This window comes from Blastocystis sp. subtype 4 (assembly GCF_000743755.1).
Source record: "Blastocystis sp. subtype 4 strain WR1 chromosome Unknown seqid_0078, whole genome shotgun sequence".
NCBI classification, from domain to species: Eukaryota; class Bigyra; order Opalinata; family Blastocystidae; genus Blastocystis; species Blastocystis sp. subtype 4.
The window spans coordinates 46,602-69,903 of record NW_014569469.1 but is presented as its reverse complement, the minus strand read 5'-3'; the positions used below and the strand labels follow the sequence as shown (position 1 = coordinate 69,903).

At 39.4% G+C, this 23,302-nt stretch overlaps 14 protein-coding genes across 14 annotated transcripts; 8 read left to right on the top strand and 6 right to left on the bottom strand.

The window, feature by feature from the left end:
• Positions 1-73: 73 nt before the first annotated feature.
• Positions 74-1,581, top strand: JH06_5467 (aspartate ammonia-lyase; the record flags this gene model as incomplete). Its single annotated transcript, XM_014672740.1, has 2 exons — positions 74-133; positions 166-1,581. The coding sequence occupies 2 exons, from the start codon at positions 74-76 to the stop codon at positions 1,579-1,581; spliced, it is 1,476 nt and encodes a 491-aa protein (XP_014528226.1).
• A 78-nt stretch (positions 1,582-1,659) lies between these two features.
• JH06_1697 (hypothetical protein) lies at positions 1,660-3,202 on the bottom strand (the record flags this gene model as incomplete). The annotated part of the gene is made up of 7 exons (XM_014672721.1): positions 1,660-2,478; positions 2,510-2,623; positions 2,654-2,722; positions 2,754-2,893; positions 2,925-2,961; positions 2,994-3,048; positions 3,081-3,202. 7 exons carry the CDS (start codon positions 3,200-3,202, stop codon positions 1,660-1,662), a joined length of 1,356 nt encoding a protein of 451 aa, XP_014528207.1.
• Positions 3,203-3,386: 184 nt separating this feature from the next.
• JH06_1696 (hypothetical protein) lies at positions 3,387-4,600 on the bottom strand (the record flags this gene model as incomplete). The annotated part of the gene is made up of 7 exons (XM_014672720.1): positions 3,387-3,884; positions 3,924-4,019; positions 4,050-4,118; positions 4,149-4,288; positions 4,319-4,355; positions 4,388-4,442; positions 4,476-4,600. 7 exons carry the CDS (start codon positions 4,598-4,600, stop codon positions 3,387-3,389), a joined length of 1,020 nt encoding a protein of 339 aa, XP_014528206.1.
• Positions 4,601-4,787: 187 nt separating this feature from the next.
• On the top strand, positions 4,788-5,449 carry JH06_1695 (hypothetical protein; the record flags this gene model as incomplete). The annotated part of the gene is made up of 3 exons (XM_014672719.1): positions 4,788-4,937; positions 4,991-5,289; positions 5,320-5,449. The coding sequence occupies 3 exons, from the start codon at positions 4,788-4,790 to the stop codon at positions 5,447-5,449; spliced, it is 579 nt and encodes a 192-aa protein (XP_014528205.1).
• A 112-nt stretch (positions 5,450-5,561) lies between these two features.
• Positions 5,562-6,332, top strand: JH06_1694 (hypothetical protein; the record flags this gene model as incomplete). The annotated part of the gene is made up of 3 exons (XM_014672718.1): positions 5,562-5,769; positions 5,795-5,972; positions 6,002-6,332. The coding sequence occupies 3 exons, from the start codon at positions 5,562-5,564 to the stop codon at positions 6,330-6,332; spliced, it is 717 nt and encodes a 238-aa protein (XP_014528204.1).
• A 1,056-nt stretch (positions 6,333-7,388) lies between these two features.
• Positions 7,389-8,537, top strand: JH06_1693 (16s rRNA methyltransferase; the record flags this gene model as incomplete). Its single annotated transcript, XM_014672717.1, is given in 8 exon segments — positions 7,389-7,495; positions 7,526-7,648; positions 7,682-7,785; positions 7,799-7,870; positions 7,917-8,043; positions 8,074-8,245; positions 8,305-8,469; positions 8,499-8,537. 8 exon segments carry the CDS (start codon positions 7,389-7,391, stop codon positions 8,535-8,537), a joined length of 909 nt encoding a protein of 302 aa, XP_014528203.1.
• A 128-nt stretch (positions 8,538-8,665) lies between these two features.
• JH06_1692 (hypothetical protein) lies at positions 8,666-9,234 on the bottom strand (the record flags this gene model as incomplete). The annotated part of the gene is made up of 4 exons (XM_014672716.1): positions 8,666-8,743; positions 8,774-8,812; positions 8,842-9,024; positions 9,085-9,234. 4 exons carry the CDS (start codon positions 9,232-9,234, stop codon positions 8,666-8,668), a joined length of 450 nt encoding a protein of 149 aa, XP_014528202.1.
• A 1,157-nt stretch (positions 9,235-10,391) lies between these two features.
• On the top strand, positions 10,392-11,480 carry JH06_1691 (hypothetical protein; the record flags this gene model as incomplete). The annotated part of the gene is made up of 5 exons (XM_014672715.1): positions 10,392-10,461; positions 10,486-10,616; positions 10,648-10,830; positions 10,861-10,980; positions 11,013-11,480. The coding sequence occupies 5 exons, from the start codon at positions 10,392-10,394 to the stop codon at positions 11,478-11,480; spliced, it is 972 nt and encodes a 323-aa protein (XP_014528201.1).
• Positions 11,481-13,511: 2,031 nt separating this feature from the next.
• Positions 13,512-14,118, top strand: JH06_1690 (hypothetical protein; the record flags this gene model as incomplete). Its single annotated transcript, XM_014672714.1, has 2 exons — positions 13,512-13,998; positions 14,066-14,118. 2 exons carry the CDS (start codon positions 13,512-13,514, stop codon positions 14,116-14,118), a joined length of 540 nt encoding a protein of 179 aa, XP_014528200.1.
• A 685-nt stretch (positions 14,119-14,803) lies between these two features.
• Positions 14,804-15,843, bottom strand: JH06_1689 (glycosyltransferase-like protein; the record flags this gene model as incomplete). Its single annotated transcript, XM_014672713.1, has 6 exons — positions 14,804-14,943; positions 14,973-15,196; positions 15,227-15,271; positions 15,302-15,654; positions 15,688-15,751; positions 15,785-15,843. The coding sequence occupies 6 exons, from the start codon at positions 15,841-15,843 to the stop codon at positions 14,804-14,806; spliced, it is 885 nt and encodes a 294-aa protein (XP_014528199.1).
• Positions 15,844-15,869: 26 nt separating this feature from the next.
• JH06_1688 (hypothetical protein) lies at positions 15,870-16,922 on the bottom strand (the record flags this gene model as incomplete). Its single annotated transcript, XM_014672712.1, is given in 6 exon segments — positions 15,870-16,079; positions 16,092-16,233; positions 16,262-16,599; positions 16,630-16,702; positions 16,732-16,773; positions 16,804-16,922. The coding sequence occupies 6 exon segments, from the start codon at positions 16,920-16,922 to the stop codon at positions 15,870-15,872; spliced, it is 924 nt and encodes a 307-aa protein (XP_014528198.1).
• A 237-nt stretch (positions 16,923-17,159) lies between these two features.
• Positions 17,160-18,877, bottom strand: JH06_1687 (hypothetical protein; the record flags this gene model as incomplete). The annotated part of the gene is made up of 8 exons (XM_014672711.1): positions 17,160-17,315; positions 17,345-17,446; positions 17,477-17,959; positions 18,026-18,088; positions 18,120-18,328; positions 18,360-18,498; positions 18,528-18,731; positions 18,761-18,877. 8 exons carry the CDS (start codon positions 18,875-18,877, stop codon positions 17,160-17,162), a joined length of 1,473 nt encoding a protein of 490 aa, XP_014528197.1.
• A 1,358-nt stretch (positions 18,878-20,235) lies between these two features.
• On the top strand, positions 20,236-21,948 carry JH06_1686 (hypothetical protein; the record flags this gene model as incomplete). The annotated part of the gene is given in 10 exon segments (XM_014672710.1): positions 20,236-20,264; positions 20,296-20,556; positions 20,587-20,701; positions 20,721-20,871; positions 20,902-21,011; positions 21,042-21,156; positions 21,201-21,694; positions 21,707-21,808; positions 21,845-21,910; positions 21,931-21,948. 10 exon segments carry the CDS (start codon positions 20,236-20,238, stop codon positions 21,946-21,948), a joined length of 1,461 nt encoding a protein of 486 aa, XP_014528196.1.
• Positions 21,949-22,188: 240 nt separating this feature from the next.
• Positions 22,189-23,290, top strand: JH06_1685 (cytidine deaminase; the record flags this gene model as incomplete). Its single annotated transcript, XM_014672709.1, has 7 exons — positions 22,189-22,299; positions 22,332-22,451; positions 22,482-22,566; positions 22,597-22,720; positions 22,751-22,904; positions 22,935-23,087; positions 23,117-23,290. 7 exons carry the CDS (start codon positions 22,189-22,191, stop codon positions 23,288-23,290), a joined length of 921 nt encoding a protein of 306 aa, XP_014528195.1.
• Between the last annotated feature and the right edge of the window lie 12 nt (positions 23,291-23,302).

The window sequence follows — 23,302 nt, the reverse complement described above, 5'->3', positions numbered from 1 at the left end:
TCTTTCCACATTTCCACGTTTCCACTTCATAAGATATCTCACATATTTCTTATTTGCGCAGACTATTATTATAATGTTCCCTCTGTTATCTCAGTATGATGAAGATCTTCATTCCTCTGCTCTTGAGGAAGTGGTAGAGAGTGGATCTGAGAGTATGATTTGTAGCAGAAGTGCAAGGAGTTCCGTGTGGAGTCTGATCTCCTTGGTGAGATTCAAGTGCCCAAGGATGCTTACTACGGAGTTCAGACACTTCGTGGTCTGTACAACTACAACATTACTGGTGTTCGTCTGAGCAGCTACCGCAACTTCATTAAGGCCTTTGGTATGATTAAGAAGGCTTGCATCATGGCGAACGGACGTCTGGGATTGATCAAACCAGAGATCGTGGAGGCTGTGAAGCAGGCCTGTGATGAGGTGATTGAAGGCAAGCTGGATAAGGAGTTCGTTGTTGATATGATTCAGGGAGGAGCTGGAACCTCTACGAATATGAATGCTAATGAAGTGATTGCAAATCGCGCTCTTGAAATTATGGGTAAGGAGAAGGGAGATTACACGATTGTGAGTCCTAACGATCACATTAACAAATGTCAGTCGACGAATGATACCTATCCTAGTTCTGGAAAGTTGGGTATGTATTTGGATCACTTTGAGTTGGTTGCTGAGTTGGAGAAGCTGATTGATGCCTTTGAGGCCAAGGCTGAAGAGTTCAAGGATGTGTTGAAGATGGGTCGTACTCAGCTCCAGGATGCTGTGCCCATGACTCTGGGACAGGAGTTCCACGGATATGCGAGCACTCTTCGTGAGTCATTGGCTCTTATCAAGGCTGCTGCTGAGCCTCTGAAGGTCCAGAATCTGGGAGGTACTGCTATTGGTACTGGTGCTGCTGCTCATCCTCAGTTCATTCCTGAGGCCTGTAAGGCTCTTTGTGAGGTGACTGGATTCGATATGAAGATCGCTCCCGATCTGATTAGCGCTTCCTCCAACACCTATGGAATGCTCAACTTCCATGCCGCTTTGAAGGTGTCAGCGGCTCGTCTGTCTCAGATCTGCAATGATCTGCGTCTGATGGGTTCAGGTCCTCGTTGCGGTCTTCATGAGATCAATCTGCCTCCTCGTGCTCCTGGTAGCTCTATCATGCCTGGAAAGGTGAACCCTGTCATTCCTGAGGTCGTGAACCAGACTTGCTTCCAGATCATTGGTAATGATACAGCCTGTACGATGGCTTCTGAGGCTGGTCAGCTGGAGCTGAATGTGATGGAGCCTGTGATCATTTACAATGTGTTCAACAGTATTCATATGTTCACTCGTGCTATGCGTACTCTTCGTGAGCTTTGCATTGCTACTGTCACTGCCAATCCTGAGCATACTGCCCATATGGTACACAACTCCATTGGTATTGTTACTGGTCTGCTTCCTTACATTGGCTACAAGAACTGCACAAAGGCTGCTAAGACTGCTCTGGCTACAGGCAAGTCTGTGGGTGATGTGTTGGTAGAGTTGGGACTGTGTACCGAAGAGGAGGTGAAGAAGTTGTTGGTGCCTGAGGAGATGATTCATCCCAAGTATGTGAGCAAGAACTAATGAACTCTTGAAGGGTTCTTGATGTTGTGTGTTTGTTAACAAAGAGAATGTTAACTCCAATAAGGCAAATCGTTAACACTATTCGGCTTCAGGTTCTCCAGGAACAGTTGATGGTTCGGCAGCTGTTTCCTCAGCGTTAGTAGTATGAGTAGGGGCTTGAGGAAGGGAAGAATAGTCATAAGGCTGTTGATAGGCGGGCATCTCAGTGGGTTGTTGGTACGAAGGTACTTCAGTGGGTTGTTGATAAACAGGGATTTGAGTCGGCTTCTGATATGCAGGCATTACTGGCTGCTGATAGACAGGCATCTCCGAAGATGCGTAAGAAGAGGTATCCGGAATCTGCGTAGGAACTTGAGGGAAAACAGACTGCTGATAAGCTGGCATATCATAAGGTTGACTACCCTGTTGAGGATAGGCAGAAGCATCATACGCGGGTTGCTGAGGGTGAGCAGAGGCATCATATGCGGGTTGCTGAGGGTAAGCAGAGGCATCATACGTAGGCTGCTGAGGATAGGCAGCAGCACTCTCATATACTGGCTGCTGTGGGGGCATTGAGTCCACAGCAACTGGCTTACTTCCTTGAGCCTTCTCTTTCTCTCTTTCCTTCTCAGCTTGATTCTGTTTCAGAATGGCAGCTTTCACTTCATCAATATCCTGACGTGATCCATTATTCATAATTAGAGGAAGAGAAGGAGCCAGATCCGAAGGAACAGTGGATTTGTAACCTGAGAACACAATTGAAAGCTCAGCAAAATACTGTTTTTGCATGGATGTGAACACATCAAAAGCATAGGACATGATCTCATTATGTCGCTTCTCAAAGTCTTGAAGACGCAATAACAGAGGAGCCTCGATCATCTGCAATTGTGTCTCCGAACGGCTCTGTTTTTCCTGATTCTATTCTTCATATTGACACATGAATACATACACGCTGAAGCATTTCAGTGTTTCCCATAGTTCCAGGTTGAGAAGATAACTTCTCCATCTTAGAGTAATAATGATCTCGTTCGATCTTATATGTCGAACGCTCATCACAGAGCTTCTATGAATAAGAATCTGTGACTAACTATACCAAGAGGAATTCTGTCTCCATCTCATATTCCTTCAATAGAGGCAAAATCTCTGTTGTTAGACGCTCAAACTAACCATTCAATCAGAACAATAAGAAATACGTATCTGGCTCCACTATTCTTCTCTAATTCAGCCATCTTCTCCTGGTAAGCTCCCCAGTTCTGCTTGCTAACCTCCTGGTCATCATCAATTGCCACATTCAGGAATCCAGAACCCACATCGGCCATGTTCTTTGACATACCTACTAATTATCTCATTCTCTTCTCTCCTACGTGCAGTACTGTCAACCCAAGAGCGGATACTACTTTCCTAGACGCATGACTCCATTATCTCACTCATACAAGCATTGAAAGCTGTTCATAGGTAGACTTCAGTTTTCGGATATGATTGATCCATCTACTCACTCAATATCCTGTACTGACTCATACTCTTCATCAGGAATATCAACAACGCTTCCCTTGTGCTTAATGGCCGAAGCAGTTTTGTTGGCTGCTTCCTTTACACCAGATGTGAGCTTTGTAAGTGTGCTTCTAAAAGATTTTCCAAACATCGTATGATAATAAAAAGTGAAAAGAAGAAATGGATCACATTTCTGTTTACGGGGATCCCATCAAATTGGCAGACATGATAGACTCGATTCAATTCACTCCAGTATAAACGAATATACAACAAAAGAGACAAGAAAAGAGGAAAAAGGAGGACCAAGCAATTTAACAGATTATATTACTGCACAACTACCTGTGTGTAGAACCTTTGATAAAACTAGGTGGAGGTGGAGGTGGAATAGGCGGTCTTTGGAGTGGCCTCACAGAGGGGACAAGAGGAGGGTTTCTTTGTGGAGGAAGTGTTGCATGGGACTGGGGAGAAGGTGTTACAGTTGATGGTAACTCATGAACAGAAGAACTGGGGTTCATTGAGTCATTTTGATCCAATGAAGATGCTGGCTGTTGAGGACTTGTTGCCATAGACCTCTTAGCTTCATCGATATCCTGACGTGAGCCATGATTCAAAATCAAAGGACGAGAAGGAGCTGACTCTGGAGGAACAACATCACAATATCCAGTGAAAGCATTGGATATTTCAGTAAAATACAGTTTTTGAGCAGATGTGAAGACATTAAATGCATACGATATAATGTGGTCGTGTCGCTCCTCAAAGTCCTGTAAACGCAAAAGAAGTGGAGTTTCGATCATCTGAAGTTGTCTTTTCTTCATTTGTAGTTTTTCTTCATTCTACTCATTCAGTGGAACGATTGTAGCTACTCTGTGTACCCTCTCAGGGTCTGTGTTCTCCTTCTGAAGAGTATCTAACTTGTGGATGTAATGATCCGCTTCTAGCTTGTACTTTATTCGTTCATCACAGAGTTTCTATACATGACTGGATACGACATTCCAAACCATTAGCCATTCAATTGCAGCTACATAGTCCTTTAGCAAAGGGATGATTTCAATTGTTAGACGTTCTGTCTTTCCTTATCAACACTACAAACAACCTACACATTTTGGAGCAACAAAAACTCGAAGACCAGCCATTGCCTGAGCATAGTCAAAATGCTTACTCTTCGATTCTTCACTGTCTGTATCAATTGTACAGTCAACAACTGTACGACTCGTAGATTCCATTTGTTCTGCCATTTCTACACTTATGAATCCCATCAACAACTTACTTAAAGCAAGTTGGCAAAATTGATTAATTTCAGATATCTACTTCCTAATACCAATGCAGTAGCATGTACAAACTCCTGGATGCCTTGATAGTTGGCGGCAAGATCGGCCATCAGCACATCCCATCTATGCTATCACTTTGCTATTTATAGCTCCTACAATTCATTAGGGATTTCAGCAACATTATCTCGATGTTGCAGAACGACTCCTATCCTTGCAATTAACCGTTTTGTCTTTGACGATACTTTCTGCAATGAATTACGGTATGATAGTCTTAGAGACATCACAATTCCTATAGTTCCAGTGTTCAGGTTATTCCCGTGGATCCACAATGGTGTACCAATCTCCTTGTGAACAATTTGCAATGATGAAAGAACGACTGAACAATCAATAAAAACAAATCAGCAGTTTGTTGGAATAATTCTTCTTTTTCCCTCCATCTACATTATCTGCAAGAACGCTAAATGGATTATGGACAGTGAAGAGGATATCTTCAGTGATGACTCGTTGTTTTATAAGCCCGTTTCTGAGAATCCAAGTACAACAAAGGGTCCATTCACAGATATCCTCTCTCGAAAAACTCATTATTCGAAATATCACCCATATTTATGTTCTCAAGAAGTGCTTAATAGACTCCATGCAAGAGTACTAGTGTTTTATGACTCATTCTCTAGGCTCTAGTGGACACAATTGATGTAGATTATATCAATTACTTCTATGGAACTTCTATGTGCAGTCGATCACGTATTAGTGATATCATTCAGTATCATCAGTACCTCATTATTCTCTCTCGAAAAGGAGCATGTCAAGTACTTGATGGACAAACGTACCAGCGACACATGTTTCTCAATCCAACCAAATTCGATACTGTACAAACAGTGTTTGTAAATCGTGTGAATGATGAACTGCTACTTGTCACTTATCGACAAATCGATGGTCAAAACATTCTTCAATGTCGAAGTGTTCCTATTGAGTAGTAGTTTCTTGTCTTTCAATACTCTAGGGTTCTTGATACAAAAGATCTTAGTAAGAGTACACTCCTCTTCCGAGATGATCTCTTTCTAGCTCCTAGTTACTTTGAATTTGATGAGTACAACAATGTTATCATCACATTCTGTGCTCACAAGCAGTAGGACATTAGATCTCTGATGACGCTAGAGAGTATAAACTATGGAGTCTGAATGACTATTCGATTCTCTACTCCATTACAGATACAAGAATTCACGAGATTCGTGTGGGGTACACATGGAGATTCTCTCTGATTCTAGACATGGAATTCTGTTGATCGCACAGAAGGCTCATGAGATCAAGGGAAGTGACATTTTAGTGATGCCTATCATGACCATTCACCTTCTTACTGGAGAAGTGGTATACAGAGCCAATTTCTTCCTTCATAGCCACAATGAAGTTGAGTTCTTGGAAGTGTTTGAAGAGTACATCTTTATCAAGCAGCGTGATCACAAACTTGTTGTCTTTAGTGTTGTCTCCTCTACTTGTTATTGATCCTAAGATGTTGCAAAATCGAGTTGTGAGTCTGGAAGCGAGAGAAGGACTTGATGCGAAACTTATTGTCTTTCTGAACTATCAGGGGTTATTTCTGGTCTTCTCAAAAGCAACGATTGATATTTACAATTCTCTTTTGAAAAGAATTAACTCGTTGCTTCCTCTCTCTGCTTTAACAATAGTCTGCAAAAGAATTCAAAATACGCTGATAACACGTATGATAACATAGCCTACATTTCTTCCGATCAAGACATTCTCGTCTGTTATTATTGCGATAGGATCCGAACAGGAAAGATAGATATATTTGACCTACTGACAGGTGAACAGTACTTCAACCGAGATAGTCGGAGTATTTATCCTTCTGACAATTATGCCCTTGAAGATGTGAGTGGGATCATGTACAACTTCCAAAACAACATTCTGTATACAGGTACTTACCAGACACGATATTCAGCACTAGGAACACGGGCAGGACTACTTCACATTTGGTCCATTACAGAAATACATCGATAAGGATTCCCAGGGTGTTTGTTATACTAATAATGTTACCTGTTAAAGGAAAGTTACGTGTATTTCGTTTACTGCCGCTGCAATTAATCAATATAGGTGTTGTATAACTTTAAAGCGATTGATTACAACCAACTCTCTGTAAATGCTAATGAAATTATCTCTTGGCATGATGGAAACATTACAGATGATTGGATTTTATGTTCATCCCATAACAAGGTTCGTTTGTGGAAAGATGATTATTTCTTAGATTGGATGGGTTCCTTCTTCATATGTGCAACAACAAGGAATGAGTCCACAAACATCGACTCCATCAGAGTCTCCCGAAGACAAACCACATCTAGAAAAGTGCAAAAGTATTCGTAAATCCGTTAAATCGAGGTAAGAGTGTTAAAACTAATAAACATCAGGTTCAGTAGATCCTTAGAACTAGTAGTTTTGTTAGATTATTGCAATCCTAGAATGAGCAGGGATCTTTCCAGATGGTAACATCCAGAGGTTCTTTGAAACGGATTGTTCCATCTCTTTTGTTCTTGATATCTAGACTCTAGTAGACTCATTCATGTTTGTAGAACTTTTGAAGGACTTCAAACCATTTGAGAAGGGAAATGTTGTTCAAGTCGTATCTTTTACCGATCGAGAAGTGTTCGTTGTATTACCAGATAATTCACAAAAGCATGAGGATGCCAAGATTCTTGTTCTACCTAAATCCACCTGTATTCTAACATCGAAAACTCTTCCTACAAATGCTTGTGTTCCTGTATCAATGTTTCGCTTTATGATTGGTGCTTTGAATCCTTCTAGCCAAAAAGAATCTGAAGTCTCTTCAGGGGACATGTCAGCCACTTTGAATTGCAATTTTAGTTCCAATGAATATCATTTAGTAATTGCGGTTGACATGTATCATCTTTAGTGTACTGGATTTGACGAGGATAGGAATTATCATCCACAAGAAGTGAGGAAATAAGTATTGGTTAACTGTAGATGAAATACTTGAAAAGCAATTATTCTTTATCGCATTGGTAGATACTAGTTATTCGTTGCGTGTAATATTTGTTGACTATGAACCAACTATTACTGAACCAAATGCGATTTAGTGTTGTTAGTCGAGTCATCTGCAAGTCACATTTCTCCACATCTAAAGTGAACTATATCGTTCCAGGAGCTCTGTAACAGTTTAGGTTATCAATAATACGTAGACATCTTGTGAGTACGCCAATTGGCTGCTTAGATGATATATCAACACGTGCAAAGACTATTTTGCAGTTTGCTTCAATGATTCTGGCAGAAGATACACGGACAACAGGATTACTGTTGAATCGGTTTGTATCTAGAGTTTATCTTATGTTTCATAGAATGGAAATCTCTAATAAATTGGAATCACTTAACCAGGAGAACGAACGGTCGAAAATCCCAATGATCCTCACCCACTTGAAGGACGGAAGGCGATGTTGTATTGGTATTATAACTAGGAAAGTCTATTGCATTAGTCAGTGATGCAGGTACTCCAGTTCTATCAGATCCAGGAGCTACCCTTGTGAGGAGTTGTATAGAACATGGTAACCATGGAGTGGGTGACCTTACCAATAGCAATTCCCATAGTACCAGTTCCCGGCCCCAGTGCGGCTCTGGCTGCTCTTGTGTGTAGTGGGTTCTATATCACCCCATTTCAGTTCGTGGGATTCGTGAAGCGATCTGGAAGTGAGCGTTCCAGACAGTAGATTTCGTGTTATCAATCCACAAATAGACTTCGTACGATTGCAGCCAGTCCTTCGACAACCATCTTGTATGAGTCAAGTCATCGCATTTGTGAGACTCTTGATGATCTTGCAGGTACATTGGGTGGTGATCGACGAGTGTGTATCTGCCGTGAATTAACCAAACTGCATGAGACAATCACACGCCTGTCGCTTCAAGAAGTACTTATGAGAAGAAGCATTGAGTCTAGGCCTGTACCTTCATTCGAACAGGCATTCAGAAAGGTGAGTTTACTCTGGTTTTAGAGGGACTAACCGAGTTCAATGAACGAATGAACCAGAAGGATGAAGAAGATAAGAATTCGATCTATCGATGTATTCAAGAAATGAAGAGAGAGGGTATTAACAAAGATGTAATCATGCGAATTATGACGAATAGTTTTCAGGTAGATATTTCTGTTATACTAGTATGTAGTTAACAAAGAGTGAAGTGAAAAAGGAGTTGTACTCGTAATAATGATTAGTTGTATATCAATCCTTTTCTTACTTTTTCACTTGTTTCTTTTCCACATAAAACTTCGACCAGTTTCAAAGCGAAATCAATAACTGTTCCTGGTCCTTGAGATGTGACTACAATCAGATTTAGTCAGAATAACTACTGCAATTGTCAGAAACAACAACTTTCTCATTCTTGAAGTGTTCGATCTGATCCTTGAAACTCTATGATTCGACATTTAACAGATATGATACTGGGTAACAGGTAGCATAGCCATCAAGGAGATCATGTGTCTATACTAATAAGCGAAGAATACAAATACAGCGAAGACAACAGCGGGAGATGCACAGATTGCAGCATAAATTCGTCCAGCTTCCTTCTGTTTTCCAAGCATGGACACAAGAGTATGACAATCGCGAAGATGCTCCTGCAGATCAATGGAAAAGAAAAGATATACTGCTCCAGGCATTCCACCGGGAAGAACAATTGCATCAAAGGTATCTGACTTGACATCACCAATCAACACATCAGCAGTCTACAATCTTAGGATAAAAGAGTTCATTACAAGTGAGCAACCACGGGCACACTTCACTTTCTTCGATTCATCAATCGAAGCGACAGTGACATGAACTTTTCCTCGACGCAGTATATCAATAATACCAATGGCTTCTAATTCTTCAGATCCTTCGGAAATGGCGACAAGAGCTTTGGGCATGGCAGTTGAAATCTAGGTAATAACATGTACTATTAAGTTGATGCAGATCTAACAAATGAGCGTGTAAGCATTCAAAGCTTTGATAAGCTTTATATGAGAATCTGTTTCTTGTCTTCGACTTACGTATATTATACAACACCTCTCTATTTGATTAATAAAATGGATAAGAAGATTCAGAATAAGTTCCACATTATTCTTCTCCATGTCTTCAATAGCGACACTTTTTCTGAATCGAGCAAAGTAACGTATTGAGAATCATTTGAAATCGTAGTCCTGCTTGCTATGAGATATTGACACTTCTTCAGTTTTTGAACGTGAATTACCGTATTATGGATGTCAACCCGATTATGAAGGGACAAGAAAAGAAACTAACAAAGAATAAGGAAGTTCCGATTATCCGTTATGAGAGAGACAAAAATGTGTATGAATCTGATCCAAAGAGGATTATTCGGTGAGATTTTGTACCGAAGATTGATTATAGTCACTATGTTGAAGATGTGGGGAAGCAGCCTCTGACAAGTGAGGAACTCAAGTGGATTGACTATATTCATAAAGAAGTGATTCCATCGATGAGCTTGTTTACTTCATCTTCGTTAGGAAACTATAAGTATATTTATTAGAACGAAATTATTATTTAGACGTCTTTATGGTTTCATGTATGATCCACTCTGTTCTCTGAGTTCTCCAAGCCGAGTTATTGGACGTCTTATTGCTCCCTACTACTCTCGTATTGCGGAACAGTATAATGCTCGTAAACGATATGCAATCATTCTTCTTCTTATTTCTAGACTGGGCGTTACATACTCAACATCGTCTGATCATCCAATTGCAGTTGTGGGTGTTCAGATTGCAGAGGCAATTGAGAATGCCAATGAAGCCAATGTGATCAACAAAGACCCTGATTCTGTATTTATTAGTGGCAATTCACGGCCATGCCTCGTTGATATTCTAATGTTTGGAACGTTGAGACAACTCAAGGATCTCAACAGTTTGAACTGTTTAGCTAGTCCTGTGACAACAAATTGGTTTAACACGGTGAATGATATTATTGATTTGGTTCAGATTCGTCGTAGATTACAATACTTCAATGTTTGTTGACAAGACATCAGATTTGGGATCCCCCTTTTGTCTTATTCTTCTAGTTCACTTCATCTCTCATGGCTCTTGAGTTTCTGTCGAAGAAGAAATGGAATCCTTCAAATATTAAAGCATTCATATATATAATTGGTGATGATTAGAATCGAGAACAAGTATGGCTCCGTGAACAAGCACTAGAGAAGGAAAAAAAGAAAGTAGAAGAATTGAAACGTCAATTGGCAGAAGAGAGACAGCAAGATGAACTACGACGTCTCCGTGACGGAACATCTGCAGAAGAAGAAGCTGTACATTTGTTTTATTAAATTTTAGTATTAGAAGAAACGACGAGTGGAATGGTTATATGAGATGCCTGTAACAGATAAAAAGAAAGATGAAGATTATATGACCGGAAAGGCGGTAATTGATCTATACAAAGACGAGAAAAATCAACTTCGTGATTTGGAGGACAAGAAAGTTGCTGGATCTGCATTTATTGATAATGGTGACGACTTAACAAGCGTTGCAACTGAGTGTTGATATGATCTGTAGGCTAACGAGATTTTACGTCGTGTAAATGAGGATCCGTTAATGAAAATGCGGAAAATCGAGATGGAAGTGACAAAGAATCGTTTAGCGAATCCTGATAAATTACTACGGATTGCAGCTTTGGTAGATGTCATGAGTTGTTTTTTTATCGTTAGCTAAAGGCCAAGGGAAGTGATATTTCTCTCGATTTCTCATCTATGAAGAAAGTAGAGGAACGTCATGATCGAGCTGTTTTGAAGGAAGGAATTCAGCGGGACCGCAGTGAAAGTGTCAGTTCCAGCGATAGTGAAAACTACACATCGCAGCTGATGCGTAAACGAGAGGAGAAAACTTTGTATCGTCAGCGATCTCGGAGTCGTTCTCAAAGCCATCGACACCATCATCACCATCACTCCTCATCCCACCGGCATCGATCTTCCAGTCGATCGCATTCTCCACATAGATCTTCTCGGCGATCACGTTCTCCACAACATCGTTCTTCATATCATTCTTCCTCTCATCACTCTTCTTCTCATCTTTCGTCCTCTCGGCGCTCTCCCTCTCATCATGATTCGAAGAGATCGCACGAATCTAATGCTGGAAGCGATCAGAAACGAGACGCATTTGGTCGTGATCGATTGTAATACATTTCTTTGATCTTAAACACTCCCATTCATTTGATGATCTCAGTTGAGAAACACAATACATCTCTTCTTGGACTATTCTACTGTTATTTTCATAACATTGAGGGACCCAAGCTTGCTGTCCAGTTTCCTCATGAGTCTGATTCATCCCATCGATTCATTTCTAGTTGTATCTCTTTAGAAACCTTTAATGGAATTACAGATTATGTGATTACAAAGGATCAGTTGTGTGGGAGACTTATGCGAGTATCTGTCAATGAAATTGAGATTGTCGGATTTCCCATGCAGATTTCAAGCCATCATTATATTCGGAATTCGTTCAATTTCAATGTTTGCTTTGTCGTTCGACGAGGCGAGAGTAAATACTTTGAAAGTATGGCCAAGAAGATTGTTCTGAAGTTGGAGTATTTGGAACGTGAAAAGGGCTTCCTCCAGCAATCCAATATTCTCGTAGGGATAGTTAAGAACATCGATCGGATAGACTATCATGGAGGGAATTCTTGAAAACATCTATCTCAGTCTAAAGGAGAACAACAATTGTGATATTTGGCTTGATCCATTTACACGTCTCCTACTCTTTCCTATTGTCTCAAATCCATCTAACAAAGAGAGTGTCACAATTGTAGGACTTATTAAGGATTGTGAATGATAGCCTCAAGATTATGAAGTTCCTTTCCTTCGATATCCCGTTTCCGAAATCATTCGGTTGCTGCCTGATACTGCTATGTTTGAGGGTATCATATATGCTATTAACGGTGTCCATTGTGTTTATCAGCTTCGCTCCGTTCTCGATATGAGTGATCTTCAGCTGAAAGCCTGCTTAGCATTTCTTCATGAAGTAGGTGCTGTTAGTTTTATCGATACATTTGACATTTGCAATATCTATGTACTCGAAAACTTCGAAGCGCTTTGGGACGAGTCTTTGCTAACAGAATTAGTGGAGTACTGTCGGATCCGGGTTATTTCGCAGTCAAATACTCACTTCGTTTTCAAACCAGATCCAATCGTTGATGATTCCGATGTAAAGATTGAGCTCGATGATATACGGATTTTACTCTCTCTTTTTCATGGAAACATCAGTTTGGCTCAGATTATGCAACACATCATCTTCACTCGACTTAAGAACCTTTTGGATATTCATCGTTTCGTTGTATTCTGTTGTATTCATAAAATTCTACGGCGAGTCTATGTATACCCAATTATCACTAGCGACAGTACTGCTTTCTTCACTCTTTTCGGAAATACTCTTTCTATTTACAACAATACAGGCTTCTCTATTGCTGAAGAACCAGTTGGAATGTCAGTGGATCCTCTAACTACGGGAACGAAGCGATATGAAGATGAAGATTCTCTTTTACTGGAATCAAAACGAACCCAAGTACGTCATCTGTATCATAATCTGTATTCTTCCTTTCAATACTCACTCTATCATTCTTCTGTTGACAGGGACGGCTTATCAAGGCATTCTTCTTGTCTTTCGTTCCATAAAGAAATGATGACCACCAATCCTTGTACTTGTCAACTCCAAGGTCCTACAATTCGAAGTCTCCTTGAGCGCCACCAGTGCCTTGAGTATATTTCGTTACACTCCAATTGTTGTATTCCAGCAGTTATGCGTTTTCTTGAAACAATGGATAATGTAGTCTTTTTAAAATTATAATGTGTTTCTTTTATAACATCTATTAGATCTACAAGTAGTTTAAGTGACATTATCAGTTATCATACAGAGTTTTCGAAAATTACATTCGAAACTCTATTCTGATGCCTTCTAAAATACGTTAAAAAGAGTCTACGTTAGTTATAGTATTCATCAAAGCGGGTGTGAGTAAACCAGTAGGAAAACCCACAAGATTGGAGTCTTCAACGTACAAAATAAATCTATACCAAAAACTCTCATAATGTGAAAAAGTAAACGTGATCCAAGATTCTTCTCATGACAAAATCGTCTCGATTTGTGACATTTTGGGCGTTTTGGCAATTGAGGAAGTTTCTCTCATTATTATTCTTTTCTCCCTTCAAAGTGTGGTGGGTATGAATCATACCACTGACGCTAATCTTTCATCAACTACCAGATTTTCTTCCGACCGCTACATTGGTAAGGTCCAATTCCTCAGACATGAGCATGGATACATTCGCACCAAGACGAAGATCCAGGGCTTACGAGATATTACATTCTATTATTCGGATCTCCCTGAGAGGCTAAAGGAGGATTTGACTCAGGGTACAATAGTCTCCTTTTCACTAAAGAAGGATGAGAACGGAAAGTTCTCTGCCGAGCATATCGAAATTGAAAGTATTCAACCGTCTATGTTTCCGTCGACTGAAGTGTCAGCCATGTCTTCACCACAACTGGTGGTGTTTTCCCCAAAGCAACGTCCAGATCGCTCTCCCAATTCAGTGGGTTTTATTGATCAGATATCTTCGGATGATGAAAAGTCTCAGCCATGTTCTCGAAAGATGTCTGACACTATCTCTTCTTCATCTGTGGTTCCATGCTACCAGAGTACTCAGGATAAGAGTGAAGTAGCTCATCATGATCTCGCCCATCTTGTTGATTTGTATTTGGATCTTGTGATATCAAGAAGTTTTAATCGATACAGAAGTTCGTGTTGGTTATTCTGACGTCTCTTTTATGTGATATTCTTATACCCAATGAATGTTTTGTTTAATGGATGAATCTCCAACACATCTTATTATGAAAAGAACTGTTTGAGGATTGTGTTTGTGAAAAAATATAAAATAGGCACAACCCAACAGATGCAATCGACACAGAATCCTGTTGCCATTTTTCGAGTAATCGACGGTAAAGAATCTCCATTGTGGAGTTCGTTCTCTGAAGATACTCCTTAGTAAAGTTATGGCGAAACGAAGAACTAATTGTAACAACAATGAAATTCATACTCTTTGTGTGGAATGTCCATTAAAAATGAGTTTTCTAGAAGATACATTCTTGCTCCTTGCAATCGCAGTTCAGCAAAGTGTTCAATCTGGTTGAAGCCATAATCCATAAATGAATCGTGATAAAAAGGAAGCCATTTTGATATCTTCATAATGTAAGATCTAATGACAAATCGATCTCAGATAATACGGTTGAACATCAAGAAAGGGTAGACACTGGATAGGAGATACTACTTGTTGAGATCTCTGAGTTAACCACATTGAAGGTACATAATCCTAACAATTATTCTACTATCATTCCTGAACATGTGATTTGTCATTCAGACGAGTCAGAGAACATTGATTCTTTGCAATACATGATGCTAGGTATTCTTTTCCTGATGGAAGTTGACTAGAAACTCTGCGTTATAACGAAGACTGTGTCTCTACCTCTTATATGTATCTGCAATCGTATCCAAGTATTGTTCCTTATGTAACTGAATAAATACAATAGGAATCAGAACAACAGAAGTATCATTGAGAAGAATAGATGAGGGAATCCGATTGATATCAGACCACAACGAATCTGTAGTTCATTTCCATACATTTCCATACGTGCAGGAATCATATCAGCATCTACCACCAATACATGTGAAGTCATTACGTTCAGCAAACCCACATTGCGAAGTAGATTCACAGGGAAATGATTATAATACACACTTTTTGATGTTACTGCTGCTGTAATTAGTGTCACGCGGGAACGTACTCCACGAGAACGGAAGGTCTCTGTAAACACAGATTCATCCTCAGCAGGAAGATATACAACAACAACTATAGGACTACTAATAAGAAATAGATTGGTCTCTTACCCTTCCCAGCCTTCAATCCAAGGATCAAGATTCAAACGATCTTCTCTATTTCTGAAGTATCAAACATAAACATACGTTGCAACGATAACTAAGGATACATCGAGTTCTCTTGGTTCAAAACGTGTCCGGTTCTCAAACACGGACCACTTGATGGCTGTTCCATTGACATACTTACGGAATATTAGTCCACGCAAACGACGATCATTCTTATGAACTTTATAACGCACTTCAAAAGGGAGAGATCCATTAGGTGTTGGTATTGATCGAGGTTGAAATAATCGCTTTTCCTCTGAACGCTGTTTTGGATCACCTTCATTCAGATTCAGATGAAATGGAGTAGACCTGGGAACTGTAATAATTGAGACTCCTTCTGCGTTAAGTCTTACTTGCCTTTGAAATAAGGAGGAACAGTTGGATTTACAGACAGTCTAAAAAGGATCATCAATATTGAATCCAAGTACAAGTTCAGGGCCAAATTTATTTGTGTACCAATGATCACTGTCTTGAATATATACGATTATATGTCTATTCATAACCTAATCCGTGATTCCGTCATACACGAGTAAAACAACGAACAGAATTGATATACAATTCACGATCAGTTGTTTCGTATGCATATTTATACAACAAACAAAAGAATGATCTAACCATAGCACAATACCAGTTCCCCAAATTCCATTGAAGCAATATTATCAATGGTAGCTGAACAGGAATCACGAATCATTGGACACAAAGAAGCAACCTTCAGAGCCATCCAACGTAATCGTGAAAGAGCTCCCAAATTGGAATACTCTCCCTTTACAATGTTTCGACTTGTTTCACTTCGTAGATAATCATAAATATAACACATAAACTACACATTAACATCATGTGGAAAAAGCACAAGTTTTGAATACGAAATATCAACTTGTGAAAGAAGAGAAATGACTCCAGCTAGAACTGCACATCCATCAACATGATACTGACAATGAGTTTCAGTGAAGAGTGTCTGTGAGGCAGGGAGGAACCTACTTCGCAAAGATGAATAACGCTTACATGCTATGAACAGAAATATACATACAGACTAAGAATAAGGAATAGGAGAGTTCAGGGAATGAAGGAAGCAAACAATATACTTCAAGACGAGGTTGAGTAAGACCATACGAACGTAGTAATTGAGTGTACTGTTCAAGTGAAGTATTTGCTGGGAGCGATACTCCTGTGAGGAAACTTGCGATCTGATCCCTATCGATTCCTTTGTGCTCTTCAGCTCTCTTCCGTAAAATAGCTTGGATTTGTTGATATTCATTTTGAAGAGAAATCGTAGCTTCTCTCTGTGTTTTCATATTGTGGAAATATAGGGTTTTTTGTAACAGATCACGAAGGAGAAGACACTATTCCTTATTCCATCACAGTTTCCTTACATTCCCAATTTTCTGAATAATGGTACCATCTGTCTCAATTTCCTTATCAATTTGTTGAAGTGTCTCACGAACACTATGTGACAGAATCAGGATTATTCATACTTATGAGCAAATTGAGGTGAAATCGGGTCAATTTTGACAAAGCTATAAATCATTATAATTATCAAGACCAACTTAACCACTTTACATTGATATTCAATACATGCCTTATATTGTGAAAACAACAACGTAACATATTGAAGAAGACACTGATCAAGAATCAGAATCATTTCAGATCCCAGACTATAATTCATACAATCATTGGTTGTTCACTTGTTCAGTATCAAAGTACACGAATCAATATTGAAGAGAATGGATTCATCTGGACGGATCCTATGACTCACCATCCTTCTCTGTATCTACCAGCCACACGAAGCTTCACTAAACCAACATGGTTCTGAACACAACTCATCAACCAGACCCAGGATCAATGCTCCGAGAAACGTCCGTTTGCCTCCTGCTGCTCTAACAATGAGAGAGAGTTGAGAGACTTACAGTTGAAAAGGGATTGGAAATTGAGCATCCTGGAAGGGATTTGGGTTGGTGTCCTTCTGATGGAGTAGACGGATTTCCTCATATAAGTAGAATTCCAGAATCCGAGAGTATTCCTTCTGGAACATTCGTTTGCCATCCACATGCAAAATCGACTAGATTTAAGGATTCCTATAAAGCTGACTTCTAGAAGGAGAAGACAATTCTCCAGTAACATCAATTCCTTTCCCATTTCCAACACAGAATTCTCGATATCAGTCAATTTCACTCCAATCTTGGTAGTGATCTGCATCTTACTTCACCTTCCATTCCTTACGGTTTTTGGTTTCTGCCCCAACCCATTAAGAATCGAAGTGATTTGTCGAATGAGATGAATAACAAACTGTGTCTGAATAGAATTAGTGATATGCATCAATGAATGCTGGCCGACATATCTGTTCAATGCATCGATCGAATCATAGAAACAGGCTGCATTCATACAACAACGATCAATTCGATCACGATTCTCACTCTGAGCGTATAAGCCTAGTTCTTTTTTGATCTCTTTGGGAAGCTCTTTCATTGCTGATAACTGTTCTCTCATCTCTGCTACGCATGCGAAATACACATCAGCAAGAGTTGATGTCAATGAACTCAACCATTCATTCATAAACGATTGGTAGTAAAATAAGGCCGATTTCTGCCATGAATATTCTGGCAAAGGATGATTTGCAAGACAAGGAACTTTTCCCAATCCGTTGATCGTGTTTTCCAGCTTCTCCAACATATACTGAAGGAGTTTCACCAAATCTCCACCTTGCTACAAATAAAAGGATAACTACTGGAATACTTCAATAATACTCGATTTTATCAATTCCGAAAAGACCTTCAAAAAGTCAAACCCATAGTCACAGAAAGTTAGGTACTCCAACTCTTCCAGAACCGAATTCTACATGATCATGACATGACTTCATTCTCACTCGAAAAAGTGTGAGACGAATCATATTCACGAGAGCATCATTACAGCCACTCCACACATTGAATTGATTCTGATCTTCCTGGGAGGGTTGAAGAGATTTGACAAATGGACGTAACTCCCCTAAGATCTTGTTACATTCACTTAACCGCTTTGCAGTAGTACCAAACTCCAGCAAATGATCCAGATGGTCTCGAACTTGATCCATTGTGTCTAGAAATGGAACTCCAAAATAAGGCACTACTCTGTTGTTCGAAAAACGAACTAAGAATCGAATGAAAATGAGACCAAATTGTGAGTGGATCTTTGAGAATGGATGAGAATGCACTTCGTGTATCACTTTCCAACTTGGCTGATCGCAACATTAACTCAAGAACTGACTTCTAGAATCATAATTGGAATTTACTCATACCATGCTAACTTTATTCTGGATTTGAGATCGATATTTGTTATCTCGCAGATGAATGAACATCCACTTCAATGTCTCATTATTCACGCGAATTTGCTCCAATAACTGATCTTGGTTTGCTAATGCCAATCGTAAATCCACTGTATTCTCATTTGAAAGTTTTCGAGTCGAATTTAATGCATCTGCCAATTGATGTGTCTGTTGTTCCTATGATGAAACCAAGAGAAATGACAAACTAGAACACGGTTGAATGAGTCTGCTGTCAGTAATGTGTCCTTGAACTGGGACATGGCCAACTCATTGCTCAAAAGGGTTTTGAGAGGAATTGGATAATGAATACCCAAATATACCATTGTACTTTGATCATATACCTTACTCACCAGAATCTTCAGTGAGGATGCTTTCGACTCATTAGCAAGTTGTTGAAGAGAAGAACAGAAAAAGGAGATTATCAGTCTATGAATGAGGAACTTCAATCACAGCAACGCTTGATTGCATTGACGACAAAGAGATGATCGGAATTGAGCTGTTGAGCTGTAGAATCGTTGGTAATCATAGAGATCACAACCACTCAACATATCTAATATTGGTAATATCTTGCCTTCAGGGAAGCGACATCGATCGAAATAGAAGAAGGGGTATTTCTTTGGATATTCTGATCCTTTGATATAGGTAGTAGATTTGAATAAAGAACGAACTAGAGGATCTACAACACGATTTTGAGGTTTGAGCTAAATGAGAAGCGAATCTAAATCCTCACAATGAGTCGATGATATAGCACGATAATTTTCTCACGAAGATCACCTTGCAGTTCGGAATCTATCAACAGCAATAAGAATCCCAAATTAGCAAATAGTTCTGTTAGTGCTCGTTTTGTGAGATCACTGTTCAATGCATTTGGATCTACAATTCATTCCCTTACTCGATACCAACAATTCACACCAAAATAGTGCGAGCTATCAATATTATTTAAGAGTCTGGAGATTTGATCTGGAAAATGACTGGCTCCTTCAAAAAGCTCTCCTAGTCTACGACATCACTACCAAAGTCAGAACGAACTTTGAAATCCAGTCTAAAGCAGGAATTCCAAGCATGCTAATAAACTCCGAGTCACTTAAAAGCTTCTGCAACCGAGTTTCATTCTTTTCTGCTTTATCGAAGTATCTATCACGTTATTGAAGTCTCTGATCTCATTCCTACGAGAAGTCGCAACAAGCTGAATGGATTCTCTTCACATCCTTTGATAATGGATCGGATCTTTGTTGAAACACTCTATATTATGAGAGTGAATCGAATCGAAACAAACGGTGGAATATTTTGCATCAAACCAAGGAATTCGAACTGAACACGATTTATTGCAGAACTTATTTGCAGTATGTCCTTGGCACAACGAATAATCTCTTCAGACATTGTAGAGTTGTTCCAAACACGTTCGTTGTCGAGATATCTAGATTGCGGTAATTGCGTATCTATGCGCCAGCCCTTCGGTTTGCCAAACTCTCAGAATCGGCTGCTTTTCTGGCTATTTTGTTTTTGAAACAATCTCATTGAATACTCGTCAGAGAGTGATTTCCTCTCGAGTAAAGGAGTGTAGCGAACTATGGACGAATATAGACATTTGAATACAAGGAATCCATCGAGGCGTTTAAGTGCTGCTTCTCGTATCTCTATTGTTCCCAATGGACAACAAACATCTCAAAGCACATTACGTATGTCTGTGGCCCCTTCAGGACAAAGAAGGTACTTCCTGCATCTAGTGAATGACTTATAGAAGGACAACCGTATTTGATCCATCAACAACAGGACAGGAACGTACATTGAATAAAGAAGCATTGGGAGCCAACATTAAGCGAATTATCGAATTCCTTTCTCTTCACAACTATAATCAGGAGATCAGTACTGTAATTCTCCGAAATCTGAAAGATTATGACTTTGAATCTATTGTGAAGTTCCTTCTCCGACTTATCGATCCCAATATCCGTATTGAGAATGGAGTTAAAGAGGATTTCCCTCGTATTATGCAGATGCTAGGGTATGGATATGAAGTCCGTTTTCATTGTAGATATCCCACTCAGTTCAAGAAAAGTACCATGAACAGTATCAATTCACCGTTTAATCTTCCTACATTTATAGCTGCTATCAAATGGCTAACTCAAGTGATTGATGTGGATTCTGGTGTTATGATGTCATGACTAGTTCATTCAAGCTACAAACGAGGTACGTCAGCAGAAGGATAAATCAAATGAGGATCTCCTCTATGGATCGATGAAGCAAGCCTATCAATTCTTCATGGATAATGATGATGAATCGAAAGATGTAGTTATTCAAGAAATTGCCGATGAATTTAGTAAGAATAGGATTGAGGGTTAAGTGATAGCACAAGAGAATCAGTCATTGGAAGCAGAACTCGCTCGATTGGAACTTCACAAACAGGATCTAGATGATGAAGTGCGTGTACTTGTGAATGTGGGGAAAGAGATTCCTCAGGTTTCTCTGTATGATGGAGTTTAATTCTAGTTACAGGAACAGGAGAAGTTATTACTCCGTGATCGAGAGAAGTTCATTCATATTATTGATGGTGCTTCTCGTCAAATCGTAAGTGAGAATAACAAAAAGGCAACACTTGAAGCTCGTGAGGTGGAAATGAGTAAGAGTTACCATGAGGATGAAATGAAGATGAGACATTGAAATCTCTTCGAGCTAAAAATGATGCCCTTCGAGTGAAAGTGAGTCAACAAGAGTTTAGTCCAGAACAAGTCGAACAAATTCGTCGTGCTTCTAGAATGTGGAAAGAGAAGATTACTGATGTGATGACACAGAAGCAAGCTGTTGCTACTAAAATCGATGAGAATGTGGTTAGTATCGATGAACAGGCTATTGGTATTGATCAAATGATCGCTCGGTACCATGATTTGCTCCTTCATCTCTCTCTTCTTCCATCAACTTCACAACTTGCTAATGGTGTGGACTATCGCATTACTCTGGAGCATGTGGAGGATGCTTCATCTGCAACTACGCGTAATGTTCAGCAGTATCAGAAACAAATCCTTACCAATCCAGTACTAGCAAAGCTTGAAGGTGTTTTGGAAGAGTATCAGAAGGCTGTTCAGAAGGCTATTTTGAGTTTCCGTGAAGAGATTGTGAAGTATGATGTCAGATTATATGAACGTGTTTATTTATAGGATAAGAAACAGAAGAAAGAAACAGATTTACAGCAAAAACAGGCATCAATCAATGCTTTGAAAGAACAATGTGATAAACTTCAAAAGCAACGAGATACGCTCGTTTGTGTATGGGTTTGTAGGATAGATAAGGGATAGCAGTGTACAAGTGTTCAGCAAGAGAGTTCTAGTGATATTGACTCAACTAAGATGCATATGACAGAAGTGAAAGCAAGAATTACTAGTCTGAAACAGGAAATTGAAGTGCTTAAAACTCGAGTGGAAAATGCGAAGAAAGATAAAGAGAAATATATGCTTGATCTGATTGCAGAAGAACAACAAACACAAGAGTCGATTGTGTCACTTCTGGATGCGATTTCGCGATATAAGGAAACTGTTGATGTAGTTATTATGAAGGAGGTTGAGAATTAGTGTGAAGTTCAGAGGTTACACTCTTTTGCTGAGTCTTGTTCTTCTGAGTTGTATCAGTGTTTGTTTATACAATGATTGACTTACAGAACTTGAAGTTCTATTATGACAAACAAGAGGTTGACGAGTATATTGAGAAGAATCATCTTTGTATTGAAGATGCTCTCCAATGTCTCATTGAACGAGTTTTCAGGTTACTATGGATGATTATCAATAGATACGATCCTTTGCACGTGTTCCTATCTCTCATTTCCAAGTAGGAGCAGGAATCTACACAAAGAGTGGTCGAATCTTTTTGGGAACAAACATTGAGATCCTTAATTCCGCCATTAACCATGTATGGTTGCTGTAGATACTCTTATTGAAGACGATTCATGCTGAGCAATGTGCTCTTTCGAACATGTATTTGCATTCTCCTAAAAATGGAGAAGATACCGTTAATATCCTTGCTGGTTGAGTCTTCGTGGAATTCTCATCTCTAGTAACAGAAACACCCTGTGGACATTGCAGACAGATTCTACAAGAATTATCTCATGCAAAAGATGTGCGAGTAATTGTGAAATCTCAAGGAATGGATTGTGACTTAGGAAGTCTTCTTCCTTATTCGTACATGTCCGATATTCTTGTTATTTGAAGGTTTGAATTGCCTGTTGATGGGGTTGTTCATCACTTGTTAGAGAAGGAACGGATTACAGATGTGAATGTGTTATTGCAATCGGTTCCATCCTTAACTGAAAGAGTAGTCAAAGAACAGAAAATAGTTCAATTCACTAAGGAGAAATGGACTCAAGTATGTCTACCATTCTTCTGATGAGAATAGATATTCACAGAAGCAATGAAGGTCTATTCAGAGAGCTTTGGATGCTATTCTGGAAGTGGTTCTGTTGCTGTCTTTGTTTGCAGAGATGGCAAATATACAATGGGATGTAATGTTGAGTCATCAGCATATAATCCCACTGTGAATTGTTGTCAGGTACTCACGAATGAGTGATCCAATTGTAGATGGCCGTGATTGGATGTCAAATCGATCGGATTGATTATAAAGACCTTGATATGATCATAATTGTCGAAGCTGCTTCAAGCCCATTCTCTTACAAGTCGTTTGGTGAAGTATTGGGCAAAAACCTGAATGAAGACCATGAAATCCAGTTTATTCACGAACAATTGATCGTATAATGTGTTTGTTCA